The sequence below is a fragment of the Calidris pugnax genome, unplaced genomic scaffold, assembly GCF_001431845.1.
Source record: "Calidris pugnax isolate Ruff unplaced genomic scaffold, ASM143184v1 scaffold38, whole genome shotgun sequence".
NCBI classification, from domain to species: Eukaryota; Metazoa; Chordata; class Aves; order Charadriiformes; family Scolopacidae; genus Calidris; species Calidris pugnax.
Genome location: NW_015090995.1, coordinates 396,048 through 419,087, shown reverse-complemented (window position 1 = coordinate 419,087; position 23,040 = coordinate 396,048). Strand labels below are relative to the sequence as shown.

At 41.3% G+C, this 23,040-nt stretch overlaps 1 protein-coding gene across 1 annotated transcript in view; it reads right to left on the bottom strand.

Moving 5' to 3' along the window:
* The window catches only part of LOC106895648 (vascular endothelial growth factor receptor kdr-like), an 87,903-nt gene that overhangs the window by 5,782 nt on the left and 59,081 nt on the right, over window positions 1-23,040 (bottom strand). Inside the window, exons 18-27 of the mRNA XM_014955194.1 lie at window positions 22,341-22,429; window positions 20,897-21,062; window positions 20,282-20,379; window positions 19,383-19,505; window positions 19,161-19,272; window positions 14,666-14,765; window positions 13,975-14,080; window positions 12,289-12,413; window positions 11,957-12,035; window positions 8,915-9,009 (exon numbers count right to left, since the gene is read on the bottom strand). Coding sequence (XP_014810680.1) covers window positions 8,915-9,009; window positions 11,957-12,035; window positions 12,289-12,413; window positions 13,975-14,080; window positions 14,666-14,765; window positions 19,161-19,272; window positions 19,383-19,505; window positions 20,282-20,379; window positions 20,897-21,062; window positions 22,341-22,429 — 1,093 coding nt within the window. The remainder of the gene's footprint in view (window positions 1-8,914; window positions 9,010-11,956; window positions 12,036-12,288; window positions 12,414-13,974; window positions 14,081-14,665; window positions 14,766-19,160; window positions 19,273-19,382; window positions 19,506-20,281; window positions 20,380-20,896; window positions 21,063-22,340; window positions 22,430-23,040) is intronic.

Genomic DNA, 23,040 nt, shown 5'->3' with positions numbered 1-23,040 from the left:
TTTTACAGATTGGATAAGGGAACTGAATTAGATATTTCAAATAAATTGGTGTTTTAAAAGTAGGTTTAGGAGTAAATCCAGGAGTCTGGTTGCCCTGTCGTTTCAGCTTGTCGTGTTTCAGTGCACTATATATATCTTAGTTATAAAAGCACCTGTCCTGTACATACAATAATATTCTCTCTTATTGTTCTGACACAGGTCAGTAAAAATTTGACTTTTCTGAAAGCAGAACTGAAGGCTATGACTTTTCTTTAAATATAATAAAGGATGAAATAACGAACAATCTATGACAGCCTCCAATTTAAAATGATCCTGAAAGCAGGAGAGTGTGTTGAACACCCTCTTGCAGCGTAGGGCAAAGTCTCTCTTCTATTTTCTAGCCCTTTAAAATTACTGAGTGGTTTGCTGGTGAAGGGCAGCGCTTTTCAACATTACAACTGCTGGCCTGTAACTGATGCTATTAAAGAGAGCCAGCTTTCATTTTCTGCTGTCGTCTCTTATTATAGGTGATGAAGGCGGTGGGAGAGAAGCAACTTCCATCACACAGAGCAACCTCAATGTTAAAAGTAGGAGAGCCCTGGAGAGGATTTGTGCGGCAAGGTGACCTTGAGGAGCAGCAAGTGGCGTGGAGGAAAAGAAAAGGTACTTTCTGTCATAGTCTGCCTTAAAAATAATGTTTTGTTAAGCCTGGTTTCTTCCATCTGAGGAATTCATTGGAAGAGGTCTGGATAATTTAGGGTTGGTTCTCAAAAGGTGACAATAGCTTTTGAACTTCTCCACGTTGTTTCGGGACCCTTTAACTTGAATCTCTTTGGGATAAGCCTCGCTCAGACTGATTATGGCATTGCTCGTGTCTCAGTTCAGAACGACTTAGGAATGTGACAGGGAGAACTTAAAATCAGGCAGTGCTCAAGCATTTTGTGTGTATATATCATGTGTGTTTAAAGGAGCATGAAGCTACATTCTAATAACACTAAAAATAATCCAGATAATCAACAGTTCATCAAATAATTGTATAATTCATTACACCTATTCTATTTGTACTGCTGCAGTGCTTGCAGTCCCCAGCAGTCAGTCATGGATTTGGAGTGTGATGCTTAGAAAGAAAGCAAAGCCAGTTTCTGCTCCAGGAAACAAAACAAGAGCTGAGAGACAGATACTGTAACTGGAGGAAGGGGAACAAAAATCATGAATAGGAAAAGTAGCAGATCCAAGACACCAGCTGCGTGCGCTGTCATGTTTTTGTGATAGTACAGCAGAGAGAACGCTGCAGGCCCAGAAGCAGGTTGATGCTTGGCGTGACAGAATTGTAATATACAGTAGGCCCAGCTCCTTTCAAGTATGAAAGGGTAAATATGTCTCGCTAGATTATGCTGCTGTGACTTTAGAAGTTGTGCTATCTTGCCTCTGAATCTGGAACCTGTCAAAAGCTTCAGTTTTCCCACAAGCTGCAGACATTCTCAGTCTGGCTGACAGAACTGGTGTCGGTATCTTCACTTAAATTTTTTGCTAATTCTGGAAAGGTCAGGAGTGTGGAGTGTGCTGTGCACTGGCTGGAGCAGAGCACTGGTTTATGGTCTGTGCACGGCTGCATTGAGCAGCCTGGAGGGTCCTTCTGTAAATTATCCTTGTAGCTCTCTTCTTGGGGGAGTGTGTGGAGCAGGTGATACCCTGTCATATCATAGTCCATGAAGCCAGTCATCCTAAGCCAGGAGCTGAGATGTTCAGCCAAATTCAGAGCTAACAAACAGCTACAGCTCTACAGTGGGATATTGGCTGCTTTGTATTTGGTTTGATTTTAGTGTCCTGTGGTGGCTTCCTATAGCATGTTTGCATCTCCAGCTTTGTATCTAGGAAGTAAACCCAGGACCCCTGAGTTGTAAGAACCAGCCCATTGTGTCTTGTACGTCTAGAATAAACTTGGGTTCTGTGACTTCTAAAATGTAAAGGCCGAGATTCTAGATTAAAGCTAAGGTTACTCTGCTTTTAGACCTGCACAAGGCATTGCAACCAAATCTATTGAGTGGTGAAGCAGAAATTCTAAAGTAAATAGTAACCCTGAGAACTTCAACAGAAATGTAGTGCACTCTGCTTTCACAATCTAAGTTTTCCCTCTTTGTCCAGAGAAAAGTGTGAGTGGAAGCTTCTTCCATACACTATACATTTGACAGCTGTCCCTTTCTGTACACACTCTTACTCTGCAGATAAATTTTTTCCTTGCGTGAGCAATGGAACCACAACTTTGATTCACTGTGTATTTATGTATTTTTCTTTTTGTTGCTCAGTTCTCTTGACTCATGTCAGACAATTCTGCTGATGCTCTGGCTTCTAATTTGCCAGGTATTAAAGTTGTCAGTGGAGACAGAGAGAAGCTTGAAAGTATCTGTTTAACTTGGCACCCAGCCTGCATATCTCAGAGTGCTGGAGAAAAAGAAAAGTTATTAGGGTTTAGTTTGGCCATACAATGGGAAATTTTCAGACCTGTGTAGACTCCTAGCAAGTGTTCTTGTTGGGTTTCTGCCTGTGTGGGTCAGGAGACTGGATATCTGGGAATAACTCTGCCTGTCACTGAAATCAGGCTGGTATTTGAAGAAGGACTCTTAAATGCTGACATCTAATATTTACTCCAAAGACAGAGAGCTGATGAGTTAGGTCAGAAGCAAGTTTTGTCATTAGCTGTCTTATGGCAGACCAAAATGCAATTAACTTTCAAAACTATTCCTTTCATCTAAAGGCATTTCCTAAATTAAAGTTATCCTAGGGTCTTCGCGTTTTTCCCTTTAATGCTCTCTGTTACTGACACTTCAATCCACTCTGTTCATGCTCAGCCACAGAGAAATGTACATATGATTGGGCTGTACATTGGGAAAGGAGACTGCAGCATCCCTTTGCTGTCTGTCCTTGAAATCTCATTTGCTACATAGGAGCTGCCACGCTGAATCCCACATCAGTCCTGCCTCCGGCGGTGGTCAGCACTCCATGCTTCAGAGGGAAGCAGAACCCCCTTTATGCTCTGAGCCAATTGTACTCCCCTGTACAAGAGAGAAAAATCCTCCCTGAGCCCCACCGATAAACATTTTCTGACTGAAGGCATTAGATTTGATTAATCACACAATTATGCAGCTACAGAAGTTAATAATGGTTATGTAATTAAATAATTTCATTAAAAGCTAGCCATTACTTGGTTCAGTGCTTCAATGCTTTGGGGCATTACGCTGCCCCAAAAGGTATTTCCTTACTGATTTTACCTCTGCCTGATTTTCGAGCGCTGCAGCTGCAGGAGGCAATAAAAGAGATGTTCAGTTTTGATAAATCTGCTCATAACTGTGACTGTCTCAGCCCAGTCTCACTTGCCTGTTCGTATTCTCACCACGGCACAACGCGGAAGATCAGGCGTGTGAGTACAGGGACATTCAGCTGAAACACATTTGCTCACGGACCCAAGCTGGTCACGTTGTACTCAGTGACCACCCTGAAAACTTGTTTGTCCTTGCAAGAATGTCTACCGTTTGGGGCAGGATAAGGGGGAAGATGAGAATCTGAACACTACCGTTTCCTGCCCTCATATAGATTTTGTAACCTAAAGGGACCCTTTTTCATAATGTGCGCGTTTCGGTGAGAGCTGGTTGGGGAAACATTTTTCACAGAATGGGATGAGCTGGTGGCAGCCTTGTTTCCTGGGCTGAGACTGGAGTTGGCCAAGGCACAGTGCTGGAATCCTCTCTTTCAGAAAAATACCTACAAGCTCGAGAGATGTATGAGGGGAAGTACAATATTGACAAAAGCTCTGGAAGAACCCATAGTAGAAGATTAGAAGAATGCAAATGGGTAGCGGCAAATCAGCTAAGAGTGACATTCATAATTACTAGCAAATCCTGCTGCAATTCAGGCTGTGTTTCTACAGCATCCCTGAGCCTGGTGCCAGGGTCGAGTCTGTTAGATGTAAAACCAAATGAGGTAGAGGAACCTACTGGTGGGGACTCAATGTTGGTAACTGGAAGGGAGACATGGTTTAGTGATGGTTTTTTATCGGTATGTTGATGGTTGGACTAGATGATCCCAAAGGTCCCTTCCAACCTAGACAATTCTGTGATTCTATAAGCAGCCCAATTATCACAGAACCTGGGCTCTGTGCTGTCGGGTGCATGTGTGGTGTGTCTGTACAGCAGTCAGTAGGTCTCGTGCCCCAGACGAAAGCTTGCACGAGTGAATTTTGGTGTAGTACTGGGGTTAGTGAGAGCCATTAACAGTTCCCGTTTTCATTGTGCTGTGTCAGATTTCCTGGTACAGATGAAGCTGAAAAGTCTAGGAATCAAACTAGATGAAGGAAAAGTTAGCCCGAATATTAAGTAATCTTTCATAGTCTTTTCAGTTTTCTGGAGAGGTGTCATAGTTGTTTAGAAGATCCCATGGAGGATAATCCTACAATAGCTAGAAGGCCTAAATGACCTAATGAGACTTTTTCATCCTACCGTATGAACCAGAGATTGTGGTTAGAGGTAGAAAAATACTGAAATTGTCAAAGAGCTGGGAAATCATTACTGGAGCTGTTTATTTAAGTGTGAAAGGGAGCCAGTTTCTATTAGTCTAAATCTCAGGGTCAATGACTTGAGGAGGAGCACGGAGATAGAAATGTCTGTAAGAAAATCCCCCTGTCCAGTGATGGGCACTTATTGCCAGGGCTGTGGAGCAGCACTTATTGCTTTGCAGTAAGATGCCTGAGTACCTTGCTCTCAGTAGGAAAAACTAATAGACTATTGTGTCCATGTAGAAATCCTGGCCTTGTTCAGGAGCTGTGTTTAGGGGAAGATGAGAAATTGGGCTGAGCGTTGCCAAGTAGAGCAGTTTGTCTCACAACCGCATCTTGTAATAACATGTAAGAGCTTCAGGGCTTTATAACAGCTTTCATAGGTATCTAATGAGGCACAGAGTAAGAATGATTAAATTTTTTTAATTTTTCTGCAATGAGAGGAATAGAAGGCTTATTTTTTCTTCTGTTGGTTATGACTGATTCACAATTTGCTTTAATACAATTTAGAGGGGGTGCTGTGCAGTAAGAATTTAATCCTGCGTTCCCCTCTGGCAGTATGAGTGCATGAATAGTCTACTGGCATGTAGAACTCAAGGCAATTGAGAATTCTTGGTTTGAAATACTTCCAAACACAAAGTACAGCTACAACAAAGTTTTAACAGGCCAAAGTCACCAACCCATCAAGTATGTGTCCCCTTGCACGTGTGGCAAAGTAGCTGAGCTGGCCCTGACACTGACTCCAGCCCTCAAAATGCAGTGAGATGAAAAGTTCTGCTGCGGAGCAAACGTTCCCCCCCTCAGTTTGCTGACATTGTGCAAAAGGATTCAAGCCCAAGCAGTTTTTGTTGGGCACCTTGCGTTTGGACATGAATGCCTGATGCTCCTGAAGCAAAATCAGTTTGCTTCAATATTATTGGCTTGCCTTAGGACCAGTATGGCTTCGGCAAAGGCAGAGCCCTCAGTGATGAGGTCTGGATGCAGGATCCAGAGCCCAGAGCACATCAGTGAGTGTCGTGGGGCTGGCCAGAATGAGATAAATCATTTCAGAGCAACTGAGGATAATACAGTTGGGGAGGGGAGCAGAAAGGAAAAGGATGAAGGGAGGACAATTGAGCAGATATCGAACCTATTATAAATTTAAACAATAACTTGATTATAGAGTCTCTGGGTGAATTTTAAAGTGGTGCTTGGCAGTGGCCTGTTAGTGTTACGAGATGAAACTTGACATCAGAGTCATCTCATCGTTAAATCCTCTCTATGTTGAATGTGCTTCCTTGAATGCTGACTCTAGTCTCGTTATTCCGGTCAGTCTTTCCATCTCTCATTACAGCTCTTGTTGTGACTTCATATTTTAGCAGTATAAAATGCTTAGAGCTCAGAAATGCTTAGTGCAGTCTAAAAGTGGTCCCAGGCCTAGAGTATCAGATTCATCTTCAGTAAACTCTTGACACTGACGCTCCGTGGTGTCTAGTGGTGCCAGATTTTAAACTCGACAGAGAAATGAATGCAAGATAAATAAACAGCAAGATTTTGGCAAAAATATAAATGCAGCCACCCTGGTTTAGAAAACATGCTAAGCCTTTGAACAGTTTTGTTTTAGAAAAGAAAGGCTGTTTGAAAAAGATCCAGGGTAAATGTTTTTGATAGAGATACACAATTAACAAGGGTGACTTTATCGCCCCTATTAAACCAACACACTCTTCTGACCTCTCCTAGACTATTCTATATGCTTTTGAGGCTTGTTTTTCAAGTTAGCAGTGCAGGAGCGCCAAGGGGTTTCATGTCCTCAAATAAGAGGGCATCAGGATGCTCTGTGACTATGTAAAAAGTGGTATTTGTGCCAATGATAGTCTGCAAGATTAACAAAAAAAAAAAAGCTGACAAAATAGCTTTCTCAGCTGGACCTCAAACGCTCAATGAAGGATGTGGCCAAGAAAAAACACATCTCTGTCCATTCAATGGTAGCTAAGGTCCTGGGAATAAGAAGACAACAAACACAGTTTGCTGCAGGGTTTGCTTTTCTAGCAGCCCTCTGCTAAGATGGGCTTTCGTGGTCTGGCTGGCACAGAAAGTATCGGGTATCTCGGGATGGCTGGAATCCCTCTGGAAGTGCTGCCTGTGAGCGGGGAGAGGCAGATGGTGTGGGGCAGGCAGAGATGCCCCGTTACCCCACCTTCGCTCCTGGTGGCCCCGAGAGCAGTTCAGGAGGTTTTCCTGGAAATCTCAAAAGAACAAGCTGTAATGGAATTTTTGTGTTTCTACATCTGGCTGGATGTTGATTTTTCTGATTTTCAGCAGAAAGCCTGGAAGGGGGAAAGAGAGATAACCGTTCTCTGCCAACTATTTGTCCAAATGGGGAAAATGCAGTCGGGGAAACAGCAGTGAGGGGTGATTGACAGAAATCTTTAGAAGGATAAACCCTATCAGGGAGGCTGTTTGTGTGTGTGTATGTGTTGGATTTGTGGCGACATGACATCATGCAGAAAAGAGAGGTAAATCAGCCTAGGTAAAGCATCACAGTAATGCAGTTCCTGACATTTGAGCTCCTTTTTTTAGAGCCAGTGCCATTTGGTCTCCATAGCAATGCACTGTGCTGGGCAGAAATCCTCTCGGCGCCTGCGTAGGATAAAAACACAGAACCGTATCTAGATTTCTGCTAATCCCCCAACAGGAACAACACTGGGACAGTGCTACAGAGGAAATAGTACTGAACGTTATTCCTGAAGCCCCGCTCCTATCCAGCAGAACCTGTGACATTGGAATGCTCCCTGTTAGCGCTACGAGGCTCCGCAGCCTCCCTTGCCTAACCTTTTCCCTTTTCCACTTTCTTCTCTCCTGCCTTCAAAACATCTAGTAATTTATGGTTTTGAGGCCTGAAAAGACAAACCAAGCTATTTCCATTTTGGTTTTCTCTTGGAGTGAGAGCATATTTCAGTATAACAGTATTTCCTCTGAAATTAGTTAGTTAGAAGTTAGGTTCTGACTGTGTGCTCTCATGTGAGCTCTCCCGTACTATGCAGAAATTCCACTAGTTTTTTCTCATCTATCACTTCTCTTTAGTGTAAAAAACAAAAGGTAACTTGATGTAGAACAAGCAATTGCTCTGGTGGGAGAGATCGTTGAGTTTAATATAGAGGAAATGAGTAGAAATCACATCGATAGATTTCAGAGGAAAGTCTAGGCAATTCAGTAAAAGTCTAATTAGCTTAATTACCTGAATAGACGGATTTCCGTGCTACAGAATTGTTTCTTTCTTAATGTTTTGGGTAGCTATTCTTTGAAATTCCGTAAGTTGACATTTGAATCAGTAAAATGGGTTACTATTGTTATTATGCTTTTCTAGGAAGGCAGAGAAGACCTATTTCACTACTGGGTCAACTCTCTGCCTGTGCCTGGTTGTTACAGAAATATAAAGAACCATGAGCTGTGAGTTAAGAGCAAAAATTCTGCTTTTATTCTTCTGTCATTCTCTGTATTATGAATGGATAAACATATAGCAAACACTAGTACAGCCTCTATTTGTAAATCAAATATGAACAATATAATTCATAGGATGATGAAGGTTGTTGGATTAAGAGATTTCTCTATAGGACTCTCTTCATGGCTATGACAAAGCAAATATAGAAATCACAGTGCTGGTACATGCTTTGCAGTGCTTATATTGTTCTTTACTATATCTGCCTTCTTCAAGGTGCCAGTCCTTCTGTATGTCTAAAGTTAAATGTAGCTTTGTTAGACACTGGTAATTATAAATGTTATTTTTTTGATTAACAAATCAAGTTCTTCAAACCTTGTTCCATCAGTGAGAGAGCACTGGAGAGGCAGTCAGGAATCAGCTGAAGTAGATACGTATATTCTCAGCTCTTTCACTCCTGTCATTTGCCACATGCAGAATATTCTGCCCCAGGGGATCAGATCATGAGCAGGAGACACCAGCTTCACTAGAGAGCACTCTCTTGGTTTTTTGAATGTGATACAGAATCACAAGGCAACTTGGCATTTTGTAAGATGAGTTAAATTGATTGACAAGACATTATGTGCTCAAAGCTGAAGAAATGAGTTTTCATTTTTATCATGCCAATCAACATTTTTCATGTTAATTAACCTTCCTGTAACTTCAGTGTAACTGCAGCATTCCTTCAGAGACTTGCAACTCTGTTTTATGTTCAATTTATTTCTGTTTACATTATAAATTTCTTGATCTTAAAATACATTAATGAATGGCCTTTCAGTTATAGGACTGAAATCCAGAGTAGCTTCCCCTTCTAACTTCTTTAGTCAGTCTAACATTTTCCTTTGGGAATCAGAAACAAAATTGCAAATTCTGGAAGCATTTTTCTGAATGGGAAACTGAGAAAAAAGAAAATATCAAAGAGCACTTACGCCAGAGCCATGATCCCATAAGGCCAAGAACGGATTTCCAGCCTCTTTGGGCTTTTTATCTCGTCTGACGTCAACACCATCCCACTGTCCGACTCCTGAGTGGCAAAAGAGAACATCAGCAGAGTGTTAAATGATCATGACAGTGTGGAGCACTTTTAGATTAGAAATGGCTTCCACGGGGAGAGTGTGGAGAAGAGTCAGACTAAACCACTAATAAAGTCAGAAGAGAAAGAAAGCCAAGGAGCTTGTTAGAATACCTAATTCCAGCAAATGCATCCAAACTCTCAACTGTGTTCTACTCAGTAAACTGCTTAACACTTAAATATGTTCAGTTGGTGTATGAAATAAAGCTCGTTCTTCAGAATATTCTTTTATCAGGGCCTATGTTATCAGTTTTTATCCAGCTGTTCCTGATAATGCTGCTGCTCAGCCTGAGAACATTTGCATTGGTTTTGTGATGATAAAGTTTTTGAGCTGTATTTTGAAAGAGCCCCCTTAAAATGAACATATCAAAAAATAATTTGACATTTTCAAACTTGAAATTGATAGTAAGCATGACATACGGATGCCATCTAGGCAGGATATCTGAGATATGAAGAGACAGAAATTCATAAAGAATATATCCAATAATACTGGCCAGGCTCCTCAGAGAAAAAATACCTCAAATACCTATAAAAATACACTATTAGAAACATTGAAATGTTAAGGAAGTGGAAGTCCAGTATCATTTTGGCAAATCCAGGTGCTTTGCAAAGATCTATAGCCTAAAAGCCTCATTGTTCTACGTTATAGATTGGTTCTGCGATTCTGTTATGCATTTTTTTTAATGAGCTGCTCAACAAAACTGTCTTGTTTAGTTTTAAAGTTGAAGTTGTGATTCCACTGCACTTAAAGTTGAGTCTCAAGGTTGCAGTTAAGATCAAGCTGTTGCTGTACTAAGTACTACACAAGTTCACAGACATGCATCCTTGTTTTAAATAATTAAAAAAATATTAAATGTTCTGCGGGGATTCTTTTGCATTTGAACTATTTTGTGATGCTGGCAAATTTCATGTCTGTCTGTCAAAAACCAAGACAGCAAAATACTTTAACACAGGAAGTGAAACTCTAGTCAATCTTTCTTTACCAAACTGCTGGAAACAGAAAATATAATCTCAGCAAACAATATATGAAAAGCAGAAGCTTTTTTGTAAATGCTTTAATAATATATCAGTCGTTAATAAGATCAGTCTAGAAAATTATTTTCAAAGTATAAAGTAAAATCCTAAATTAATTAGGTCCGTCAAAACCTCAGTAGAAACCGGCTTTTCTCACTGGTTTTTATCTCGACCGTTTCCCCTTTAAAATATATGGTCTTGAAACAATTTATCAGAGTGCTGCTTTGCATTTTGCTTACAGAAGAATTGTTAAAACAATATCACCAGAGAGGACAGATAAGCAGCACAATTGCAGGAAGGTGTGGTAGAGCACTTTCATAGGTCCTCGGCAACTGTTTGAAATAATGACCTAATCAGTATTAATGCTTTGATATGTAAGATAATTTTAGTAACCCAAGTGCATTTACTTTGTCCTAAAGTAGATCACACCATAATTTTGCTTTAAAAGATCCTCATTGAAATACCACATTTATTTCTGATCTGTTAATGTATCATTACCCTTTTTTGAAACTTGCCCCCCCTTCATGTAAGGATTTACTTTAAAATGCCACGAACAGGGAGCATTTAGGAAAGTAATGCTCCTGCTGGCAGCGGTAATCTCATACTGATACTAGATCTTTCTAGTAAATGTCTTTGTGTGATTCAGGGAGAGATTTTTATCCCGCAAGAGGAAAGATGCCAGAGCCAGAGAAAATTCTAAGCCTTCTAATCCCTAAGATGCACTGATAAAGGCACAGAAATTACATCTGGCAAAATAGTAGGGAATAATGGGCCTCAGTTTGTGCTAACGAGAAAATAGATGAGAATATTTGTCAAGGATGTGAAATGAGTCCAGGACAAGTTCTAGCCAGAGAGCTGGCCCTTCCCAAGAGAGTTGGTGTGAGGGACGGCTGGTTGGCCAGGAGGGACTCTCAGCTGGAGCACAGGGACTGTTCCCCGACTCGCAGAGGAGACAGACTGGCTTCTTTCTAGAAAACTGTACACATCTGTCTTCCCTCTTGCTGCCCCCAGCCCTCTGACGCTTGCCCTCGTCCTTTGCTGGAAGGTTTCCTGAGGACTTCATGCTTCCCCCCTAAACTTCAATCTGCTTCAAACCCTGCTGTGTTACAAAGCTCCCTCCTCAGCAGCACAGGATTTGTCACTGAGGCAAGTGCTGTGAACTGCACATGGCACTGCAGCCCGTGGGTACCTGAACCACAGAGGAAATTCATTAATTGGGTGGAGTTTTTTTTATAAGGAATTAAAAAAAGAAAGAAAGAAAGAAAACCACCCCAACCCTCCACCCCTGGGACCTGCCGTTTCAGAGGCACTCAACAAGCAGAGCCATCATTCTGTATCAGAACAAACTTTTGTTTTCCACTGGAGTGAAAATGAAACCTTCAAATACTCTGCCATCCTGCAGTGCCATTAAACTAGCAATAAATGTGTTCATTTAGGGTGAGGAAAATCCAGGGTTTGAGCCTTTTGTGTGAATCTTGGTCTTGTCTATCCAGAACTGAAAGTCCTCAACCACCACCAGGTTACTGGCCCTCTCAGCCAGCCAGAATGTGTTTTGGACATATTTCCTTCAAAAGGCTCCATTTCAACCAACTGCCATTTTCTTATGGTGGAAAAACCATAATGAAATATGTACTATAAAGCCCCTTAGTCTGATCAAAGCCAGGATAATTATGCATCAGCTTCTCTTTGCATTATTTGTTAAGATAAATGTAGTTCCCTCTTTGTTGTCACACAGACCTATGTGTGAGATGCTTGGGCCAAATCTTCTGCTTGATTTAAAGCTTTTTCTTACCAAACAGATTTCAAAAGCTCTAATAACTGTTTCTGGTGCTGGTGACAAGTGATCTGTGAACCCGGTGGAGAAGGGTGCAATCACCTCGCTTACCTCATGCATCACTTTCTCCTTTTCCACTGGCACCTCATCAAATGTCTTCACACTCAGTGGCCGCTTCTTGCTGTTGTTACTGAAACCAAGAAAGTTGAGGGGTCAGTGTAAAATCCAAAATGCCAAGATGCTGTACCACGTGGTAGCTCAATTAAATTTCCCGACACAGCTCAGTGTCCTGGACCAGTTTTCTTTTCTCATCTCTTGTAACTCATAAACAATACTCTGATAAATTTGTCTGTCTGGCTCCATATTGAGGGAGGACAACAAGCAGCACCCAGAAATATCAAATATTTCTTTCCCACCCACCCTCTGTATATATTTTTTCTTACCCAGTTTCCACTGCGCTCCAGCGATTAACACCGTTGGTCAAGTTTTCTTCCACGGGGCAAGTTTTGGCATTAGATTCTCCATCAGGACACAAGGTGATGTTCAGTGGAATATAGTCTTTACCATCCTATGTAATTAATTACATAAAAGAACACAAAGGTAGTAAAGTTCATTTTGTGCTGCCTCTCAGGTGTGAAAGGTTATTGTATTTCACAGAGCTTTACACTGAGGAAGGACTAGACTTTATTTTAGCTTTACTTTATGATGTTTCTTAAAGTGATTATGTTGTTCTTCACAACACGTGGAAGTTAGAATGTATAGTTTTATCCAACATTTACTGTGTACAAAGCTTTATAATAGGAGAACGGTAGACCTTGGGAAACCTATGACACAGAGTGAGTGGGAATGGTCTCTAACATTCCAGGACTCATCTGCAGTCAGTGTGTTTTCTCTTCCAGGAATCTCAGCCCCAGCTATTGCTTCACTGGTCTTTAGAGCAGTCACAAGACTGCTCAAAGTCCCTCTTTTGCACAGCAACACGATGGTTGTATTGAGGGTGTCAATATATGTGAAGCCAGTTTAAAAGTTGCGTCTTTGGTAACTAAATCCAAGTTTAAGCTGCATGTTTGGGAGAAGGGAAGAAGCGGCATGAAGTCACACAACCTAGAGCTGGTAGGACTTCAACAGATTTTGGAATAGGTAAAAGAATATTGCCTGTGTATAGACTTTTTGCTTACGTTCAGCTTAAGGAGTTACAGCTTAGGAAGAGCTGGTCCTTCAAACGGTAGCCTTAAAGGATTTTATTTCTTGTCTTTACAAGAAATTGGTGCTGCAAGTTTAATGGCGTTCAGTGCACATCTTAATAACCTCTGCATTGTCATTCCGCCTCTGCAGTAATCTTCTGAAATGACTCTTCCTTTAAGTCCTAAAACTATTTGTCCAAATTTCCCTTCACTTGATTTGGTTTTGGTGTTTTTTGTTTTTTGTTTTTTGTTTTTTTTTTTTAATTTTGAGAAGCAGTTAAGTACCCTATTCCCTTATAATTTTTATGTCTCCTTAATTTACTTTGGTAATAAGATAAAACTCACAAGGTCTTCATATTGCAAACTGGGCCCTCTTCAACTTGGCTTCACTAAATTTGTTTACAAACAGAGTGTTTGGTATCTCCTTAAATTAAATTGTCAGTTACATAACCCGTCTGCTTGTTTCTACTGGAGAAAAAAACAACTGATTTAACCATTATGAAATTAATAATTATGTAATTGACTTTCTGAGCTTTAAACGGCATCATTTTAAAGCTCCTAAGAGCACTGATGAACATAAGCTGGGAAAATGAGAGAGAAGGTTCAGACCGACCACTGGCAGTTTACTAGGTTGGAATCCAATTAAAATTGTTTGTGAGATAAAGCACTATTGTTCCTTTAAGGGACAACTGAGCCTTTTTTTAATTAATGTAAGTTTCTGCTTATTATGGATGGACAAATATCTAGTTTTGAAATATAATCCCCTTTGAATAGTTAACATTTTCTTTACTCATCCCAGTAGCCATTTTCCTTGTGACCTCTGCTATGAAGTCAAATCTAATGTTACTGCTCAGTAGTCATTACCTGTGCGTGTGTATTCATGTGGTCACATACGTACACATCTATATGTCCACATTGGTTGAAGAAATGTTTGCATTGCTGTACCTGCTGTACGTTGGCTTGAAGAAGGTCTCCTAAGCGCTCCACAAGCTCGGTGAAAGTCGGTCTCTCTGTGGGTACTCCGTGCCAACAATCCAGCATTGTCTGGTAGCTACAGAAAAATACAGGTATTAAGAAAGGAAAAGGATAGGAGCTTTGCTTCCAAATTGTTTCTTTCTGCTGCTGCTTGTTTTGGTGGTTGCTTGGATAGTTTTGGATTTAGACAGGTTCAGATCTCCATGTGCTGGAATTCTATTCTAGTTTCCATGTGGGACACTTTTTCCTTCTATATTCCTGCCTCAGCTGAGCCTGTAGGACTTTTATTGTCACCTGACTTAAAATTTGACTGCTGGGCCCCACTGAAATAAGTCATAGGTGTAAATGTCTAGTTTCTGTCACTGAAGATGATCAAGGCAGATACAGTAATTTCCTGAACTGAGATTCGTGAACTACAACTGATACTGGGAGACTGTTAATCTTGTTGTTGGCAAAGGTCAAGTTGATTTGGTCTGTCTTTAGCATTTGTCTGTGGTATCGGGACACCCAAAGTATGCCCAACTCTGTTGGCTGAAAACAAAATGCGTAATACATAGCTGTCATCTGATGAGGTCTCCTTCTCCTTCCATACTTAAATACAATCTCTTTTGTAATCCCTACATGACGTGTCATCTCACAATACAAAACCTGGTGCTCTTACATTTCTGGAGTCGAGTACTCTGGAGATCTCATCCGGGTTCCTTCTTTGAGCCGTCGGCAAAAGTCCTCGTCTATCTGCACTCCAGGGTATGGGGAGGCGCCTGAGGGGAGAAATGAAGAGGAGGCTGCAGAATCTCTATTTCCCAGTCCAGTGAATTACAGGTGTGTCAGTGACTTCTGCTGAGCATTTGAGATTACCCAGCATCTGACAGCAGAAGAAGCCAGAGCAAAGAAGGGGTTGTAGTCACTTGCCATATACACATTTTGTTTGGAAACCTGTCACACACCCACTCTGTCTCTTTAGAGATTTCAATCATGCTGCTTCCTCTGTGTTTGTGATATAGCCAGGACCACTCCAAGGTAAAATATGTCAGAAGAGAAATAAATTTTATAAGTTTGAGACTTTAAATGACCTGTCGGTCAGTGGTAGAAAAATTCCAGCTCACTCAATTGGTTACTTACTGGTTTCTAAACTGTTAGTCTGGAAGTTGGCCTAGCAGTCATCTGAGACTTATTCCACTTCCCTGTGTAAATGGTTATCTTCAGCATCAAGACTCATATAAATCTATGTACCCATTGAATGGGCTCTTCTCCTCAACTAATGAATGAGTGGAGGCTTTTCCAGGGTGGTGATCTTTGTCGTATGACACTTGCACTTTATGATGCACCATAAATAAGGGGAACAAATACATAACTTGAGAAAATGCTCTGGCATCTGAATAACCCAGGTAAAATTAAGAGATATCCGCTATGAAGTTTGAAAGGTTACTGAACTTATTATAGATAGACCTAAAAGATCTGTAAGCTTTCCTCCCTTTCTTCTTAGCAAAGGCATCACACCCAGTGCAACCCTTGTCTTTCACATTTTGGCATCCTAGAGGCTGGATGGTGAACTTGGAAGAAAATTTAATCAAGTCTTAACAGGGGATGGAATGGAATCTGGATCTGTACCCAGCCCTCGAGGAATCTCTATGTAATTTACTGTCTATAACATTCCTGCCTATTTTTCTTTCCCCCCATTTGGGAACACCATCATGTTCTGTGCACTTGGGGGCACAACAAGCACAGCAGAAATCTTTTGGATAAAAGGAATGAAGACAGTGCCAAAGCATGGCTGTCCCCAGAATTATTCTATTCTGTGATTCTGACTGCTCAGTCTGCAAAACTACACGCTGGGGAGCAAAGATCCTGGCAACTTCCTAAGAGGGCATCTCAACACAGCACACAGACTCCAGTGACTTTCGAAGTTCGGGGACACTTAGCCACAGCAGATGGGAGTTGTCTTGATGTGCAAGTATCAGATCACAGAATTAAGAGTGTTTCCTGGATTTATGAAGATTGGAAATTGTCGTGGGCTTCATTTCTGCGCTATATCTGATTTTTTCCTTCCTAGTTTTGTCTTGGTCTGTCATTATGATCATATGAGCATTGGTGAGTGGCTGGTTTACACTGACCACGCTGATGTGCAAAAGAAACCCTTCAGTTTGCTGAGTACCAGTGGCTGGATCTGGCTCATGAGCCCAGAAGATAAGAATTAATCTTGTAAATGCATTGATTGGAACCGAGACCTTGATGGCAACACGGTAGAATGGGTGAGGAGGGATGGAGAGTTCCACTTGATCTCACAGTATGAGTTATTATTCTTTGACTATATCATTGATCATATCAACTGCAATATATTGGTGAAAGCAAGTACAGAGAAGACGAAGAATTATTTTTGATGGCAATATCTTTTGGTAGTTTATATTTTGACTGGTGCTGGGTTTCTACCAGCTGGAGGCAGCTCAGATCATAAAAGCGAGGAGCTCGCCCTTTTCCACCTCTGCTCACTGTTGTACTTCATCTGGACTCTGTGATAAGCCTAATACCTTGGATTTGGGAAGCTGAGACAGCCTGGGAGCAACGTAGCCTGAAACATATGGCGTAAGGTCTACACAGGACATTTTTCTTGGGGGAAATCTCTTCCAAAACACTCAAAGATGTGGCATGCACTGGATATGGTAGCACTCTTTTGATCTTGGTTTTATTTTAGTAGGATAATAAGATGCTGATGTTATACTACCAGGCACTGCTTGTTTACATAATTATCTTTGATTGCTTTTTGAGCAGTGCACATTTAAATACCAGGAGACGCTGACATTCTGTAATGCGCCATGTAAGTGATTTCAAGATGCATTAAACATCGCTGGCATTACCTGACATGAGGTACCTGACCCCATTTAAATAATGCAAAGCTCCATGCAAACTCAGCCCCAAATGAAAATTAACAGTGTCTGAAATCTCCCAATTTCCCTGTGTATCACCAAAATGGATCCAGTCTGCCAGCCTTTCTGGAGAAAGCCTGTTGTGTTTCATTCAACTTCTGACCCTGAAAGGACCCGTGTCCAAACTAAACTGTGCATTTTACTAATCAGTATTTTTTCCTTTTTTTAGAGGGTGCTAAGTTGGTGGGATTCAGTAAAAAGCAGCACTTGTAAATGGGAGCCAAAACATACCCTATAGCAGCGACAAATAACTTCCATCCCCTGGCTCTCAATGATCTGTAAAACTTTTATATAAGAGAGTTCAATCAGTGACACAAATCCTTAATTAAATATTTATCGTGTGAGCTGCAGATGTGAGTAGTGCCAAACTGCAGCCATGCCTGGATGAGCTGTATGAAAAACCCTCTTAGAGAAAATGACGGTTTTGAATCTGTGCCATGGATTGAAGAAAGTAGTTTGTGATCTACGTCATGAGGAGGGCAGAGGCTGCTCTACGGATGGCAGCCCTCGGGGTAATTTAGTAGATTCCTCTGAATTCAGAAGAGGACAGCCTATTGTTCCAAGTAAGCACCTTCATTAAGAAAAGAGGCTATCTAAAATTAAAAGAAACTAGATAAATTATTTTTAAAAGTAGTTATAATAGAGATGAATTTCAGCGACTGTTTTAATTTTTATTAGTTTCCAGCATTAAAGGCCAAATGACCCAAAGTTCATATCTGTTAAACTCTGTTCAGGACCTCGGGGAATGGTGAAACCCCTTTGCTTTCTGCAGTGGTCCTTGCCATTCATCAGAATTCAGTTCGTTTGGTTCCTTGGAGATGCTCAGTGGAGAGCCTCCTCCCCTGAGTGTGTCTCTGCATGTTAATGCTGATACATCTTCCTGAACAATCTGTTAGAAGTGGGGCATTGCTTCTGGAGCTTTGTCTTTCTGTAGGGTTTCAAAGCACTTACAGCAGGTGACGCCGTTAACAGAGCCGTGGAGGTGTTACATCAAAGTAACAAAACTCTAAATAAGTTGGACTGAATTCCAGAGAAAGCAATAACCGCCTCTTGTTTTAACCATTTAAGTATGAACTTTCTGTTTTTCAATCTGATACGAACTAGAAAAAAATCCGAATCAAAGACTTGGACTGAAATCAGGGTGTGATCTTTGTAGCAAGCCCTAAAGATTAGGATAGAAACAGCCCCAGACTCTGCATTCAGATCTGGACTTGGCATCTTGAGCCCAACCATTAATTTCAACTGATCCGTGACCCAAAGATAGGAGGAGATTACAGCGTTTGCTTTAAAATTCAGCAGCTTAAGCTGACAATGCTTCTTGTTTTCTTTTGTCTGCGAATGCTGATTAAAAAGCCAGAGCTGACATTCCTAAATTCCCTCAGGAACACAAACCTTGCCACTCCGCAAGGAGAATTTGAGAGCGGCAAAGTCCAACTGTCTGTAAGAAGTGCTTGTCTAAATTTCAGGGCTTTATCTGCTGGCCAGTAACCAGATCTCAGGGAGGCTGAGATTTCTAACAGCAGCGTAAAATGAAATCTATCGTAAAGAACACCATTACTACTCTTTCAAAAATGTTGTGGCTTTGCAAATGATACGGCCAGAAGAGGATACTTTCTACCTGCTGGCTGCCAAAACGGCTTACGCAGAGTCTAGCGCTGCTGCTCGCATCGACATGATGGCAGCTGCTGCCAACACATTTTTCTTAGAAAATCTTAGATTTTTGTGGGGAAGATAATCAAGCTGGACTATGCCATGTGGGCAAACTCCCTTGTGTTCCATGGGCTGCCACTAGCAACATCTGACCACCATGTCAACAGGAATGGGATCCTCCACAACCTCTGAGCTGCGTGGTGTCCTGAAGCAGAACAGCTTGGAGCAAAATAATGGTCTGACAGGGAAACTTCTTCATTGCTCTCCAAGAAATATTTCACTCCCGAGCAGCAGAGGTTTGCATTATCTCTGTGCTCTATGGCTTTCGGTTATTAGGAATGTTACATCCAGGGTTTTGGATATTTGTTTGTTCCCTCCTCCCCAATATTCACTGTATTCATATACTTTGCTGGGTGAAGTTCTCAGTGACTTCAGTGACTTTATTTTACCCCTGATCTGCGCTGTGCACTTGTACTAACTGAAATAGAAACACAGCACCACATTATCACCTTTTGTTAAAAGCTTTTCTTAGCAACAGAGCCATAAATTAGGGGGCAAAAAAGGGTTTTAAACCATTCTTACCTAGTGAAAATATTTCCCATAGCAGCACTCCAAAAGACCACACGTCACTCTGCGTTGTGTAAATTTTGTCGAAAATAGCTTCTGGAGCCATCCATTTGAGTGGAAGCCTTGCCTAGGAATGCAAAAAGGTACAACATGTTGCTGGAACTGTTGTTACTAATCTGCCCGAGCCTCGGGGGAATAAAATACTTAAGATTAGCATTTCAAGTTTCTTCCACTTACGTCTCCTTTCCGTACGTAGTCAGGGTCTTTGTAAATGTCCCTGGCAAGTCCGAAGTCACAGATCTTCACCACGTTGTTCTCTGAAAGAAGGATGTTCCTTGCTGCCAAATCCCGATGAATGCACTGGGAAGGAATGAGGACAAGGAAGATCAGAGAGGCTGCCCAGACAACGAGCCACTGCCAGAGTTGAAAGTGTGTGACCTTCTTTGAAAATGGAAAAGATAAATTAAGTTTTTTTGCAAGCAGGTTAGAGAAGGGAAACGTGTGGGGGAATCTGCTGCAAACATACTGTCATATGCAAAAGGGAAAATAACTCGGGGAAGAAGACAAGTATTAGTCGTTTTTTTGATTTTTACTGTGTGGTAAGTGCACACTCTCAGTTTTGTGCATACTTTTCTATGCGTATTACATTCAAGTTACTTGAAAAACAGGCATTCCACAGGCTACAAACATATTTTTTTTGTATCCAAAAGAGGTGCTAACTTTGCTGATAGTCTCCAACATTGCTGACAAGCTAAATAAATAGCTGGATACTCCCTCTTCATTTTTCAGTAGTACTTTTCGTGACCATACTATGCAGCTCTTTCTTTATGAGAAGCCTTTTCTATGTTTATTTATGAGGCAGTTCCATGAATTGTCTCACAATCTGTATTCACTCCTTCTATCTAAACTCTCATGTTACAGATGCCAGTCCTTGTAGCCAAGAACATGATGGGTATTCCTTCACAGCTACGTCAGCGCTACATATTGCTTAACCACCACAGCTAATGTCATCTCCAACACTTAATATAAGAGCAAAAAGGAGATTACTCAGGCTCAAAAGTATATTTGGATTTCTTCATATCAGATACTTGTGATTCTGTGAAAGAAGTTCAGCCCTGACGTTTTAATGAGCTCACTTTTCGGGAGGCGAGAAACTCCATGCCTTTTGCCACTTGGAAGCTGTAGCAAATCAGATCCTCCAGAGTCAGGGGGCGCTTGTAGAGATCCTCGGCGTCTAGGAGAGATCACAGACACGGTGAAACACCACAGCAACAGCTCCAGGCTTTTCTGTCACCGATGCCACTTGTGTGCTGATGACCCCAGCCCTGCATCTGAGTATTGTTATGAGTTCTCTACTAGAATTACAACTGTGGTTTAGGAACCCCTGACCTAGAGGCAGAAGATCAGATGATTAAAAAAGTTTCCTCCAACATTAATCATGTCATTTAGGTATAGGGAAAAACCAACCTCTGGGGATAAAAGTGAGGAAAACTATTAATAGTGAGTGAGTGATGAGACGGGGGACAGACACTTCTCTTACACAACAGGAGCAGCTCTTTTATGCAAACATTATTGCAAATCTCTTTCGGTGAGAAAGTTGGAGTGGGGCACAGGCAAGAGAAAGAATTTGTGACTTCAGGAACAAGTCAAGCTGTGTAAGGGCTTATAAAGTGTGTGAGTGTGTGTGGCACTAACCAAGTAACAGCAATCTTTACAATACAAAATCTGGGATGAGGTAGGTTTTCTTTTACCTTCTTCATCATCTTCTGAATCACTGTAACTCTTATCTTCAATAAATCCAGAGCTGGCCGAGCTCCCTGTGCTGGCTACGCTCTCAAGGCGCCTCTTGATCAGTTCGGTCAAATCACTGTTGGACTCATCCAGACTTTTCTCTGCTTGGTCTGAGTTTTCCTGGGACTAGAAATGGTATAAAACTGACATTTAGCTTTGGATGGTGCAATGCCTGGGGATTCAAAATATGTAACAGAATGGCATATGGAGAAAGTGTCCTCTGAAGATGAGCTCAAAACATGTTTGAACATGATGTTCCCTGAATTGCAGAACCAATAAAACCTGGTTTCCTAGTTATTAGTACAGAACCTCCCATTTACTGGTAGCTACATTCCACCATAAAAGTTAGCTGGAAACTGGCTGGGTGAGACTGATAGATGAGCAAAGATATATTTTACTTCTGTACCTCTTCCTTTCTTAGGAAGCCATGTTAAAAATCCCAGCTCAAGGTATGTGCATGAGGTGCACTGAAACTCAGCTGTCTCACCCTGTCCCGGGGAGCGGGACGTAACCAGTCCCTGCAATTCATGAAAACAATGGTGAGAAAAGAAATTTTGAGTGGCTGTACCAGGAAAATCTCCTTCTCTTACACAAAGTACCTTATGTACTTTTGTGCTTGTACACAATAGCTCTAATAACAATAATAATAATAATGGAATCATCCAGGAAAATAATCTTGGGGAGGCTCCAGTTTCTGGCAGGACTTAGATCACCAAGCCCTTTCCATGCTGTGTTTTCACCATGAGAAGGGAGTCCCATCCTCTCCCCATCACAGATTTCTGGCCTCCTGTGCCTTCCCTGGTATCCTAGGCCAATTTCTGCCAGCACAAATGTTTGTGTGGATGCAGATGACCGTTTGGAAACCAAAACCATATGGTTAATTTTAATGCAGACCATGTTGGTGACCGAGTTTGCTGCATCCAGCACAGATTTTCAGGCTGGCACAGAGGAAGGGAGGGCACAGAAGATGGGAGTGAGCAGATGATGGAGGGGGAAGGTGCATTTGGTATCTGGGGGGATGGGCCTAGAAACAAAAATCCCCAAACTGGGTTTGTATTTTGGGAGGGTTCACCTTCTCCCAGTTCAGTTAATACCAGTTTTTCACTGTGTCTTTGTTGCCCTCCATGTGCTGGGTAGGATCTCTCTCTTTCAAATGCACTGGAGTGCTGGGGTATTTGCAACTAATTCTTTAGTAGGTGCTAGAAAACAAGAGGATGGGAGTGAGATCCTGCAGGGAAAAAAAATTCCTTTTCTTGCTCATAAAAATTGAAATGTGGTGAAAAAATAATGTGCCTGTATAAATACCAAACTGTCTCAGCGTCAATGCAGGAAAAAATCCATCTTGTGGTCAGTTGTTGTCACCTCTCTGCCTTGTGACTAGGAGAAGCCTGTCATTTTTTTTACCTTGTATGCAATGAAATCTCCTCGTTTTCCTCTTAGATAGTTGGACAGGTTTCCGTATTTGCAATATTCTACTATGACCATTAAAGGACCTAAAAAGACAGTGAAAGTCAAATGAGCTTTGAAGCACTGCAAAGCACTTACTAACTTATGCTCACAAATCCTCTTCAAAGAAAGTAAATACTGTCATTCCTATTACACAGATGAGGAAATTAGGAAACAAAGTGGTGACACTCCAGAAGCACACAATCAGCAGTGGATATGGAGAAAAAGGAATACAGTAGTATTCCTAGTTTTTCCCATTAGCTGGTAACAGTTGGTATTTATTCCTTATTTATAAACAAAGGAAAATTCAGAATGATAAGTAAGAATATACGATGTCATATGTTGTTAACGTTGGTTTACTCTATACATAGATCCATAGTATGGAGCTGTCATTTTTCTCTGTTGCCTTCACAATTGTTTGTTTTGGGTGGAGCTGGTGCCACTAGAGGCAATAAAAGTAGGTGGGATCATAAACAGAGCTAAATCAAAAGTCGCAAAAAGATTTAGTCTGAAGTTTTTTGAAAGCCTGGAAAGTCCTATGGATGCTTCCTTTCTTGTTTCTGTGCAAACTGCTGTAGAGTTCAGTGCAATTGCTGCTTTTATACAATTATGCATATTTTTAAGATCTGCTAGAAAATGCTTTTATGTTTCAGTGAGC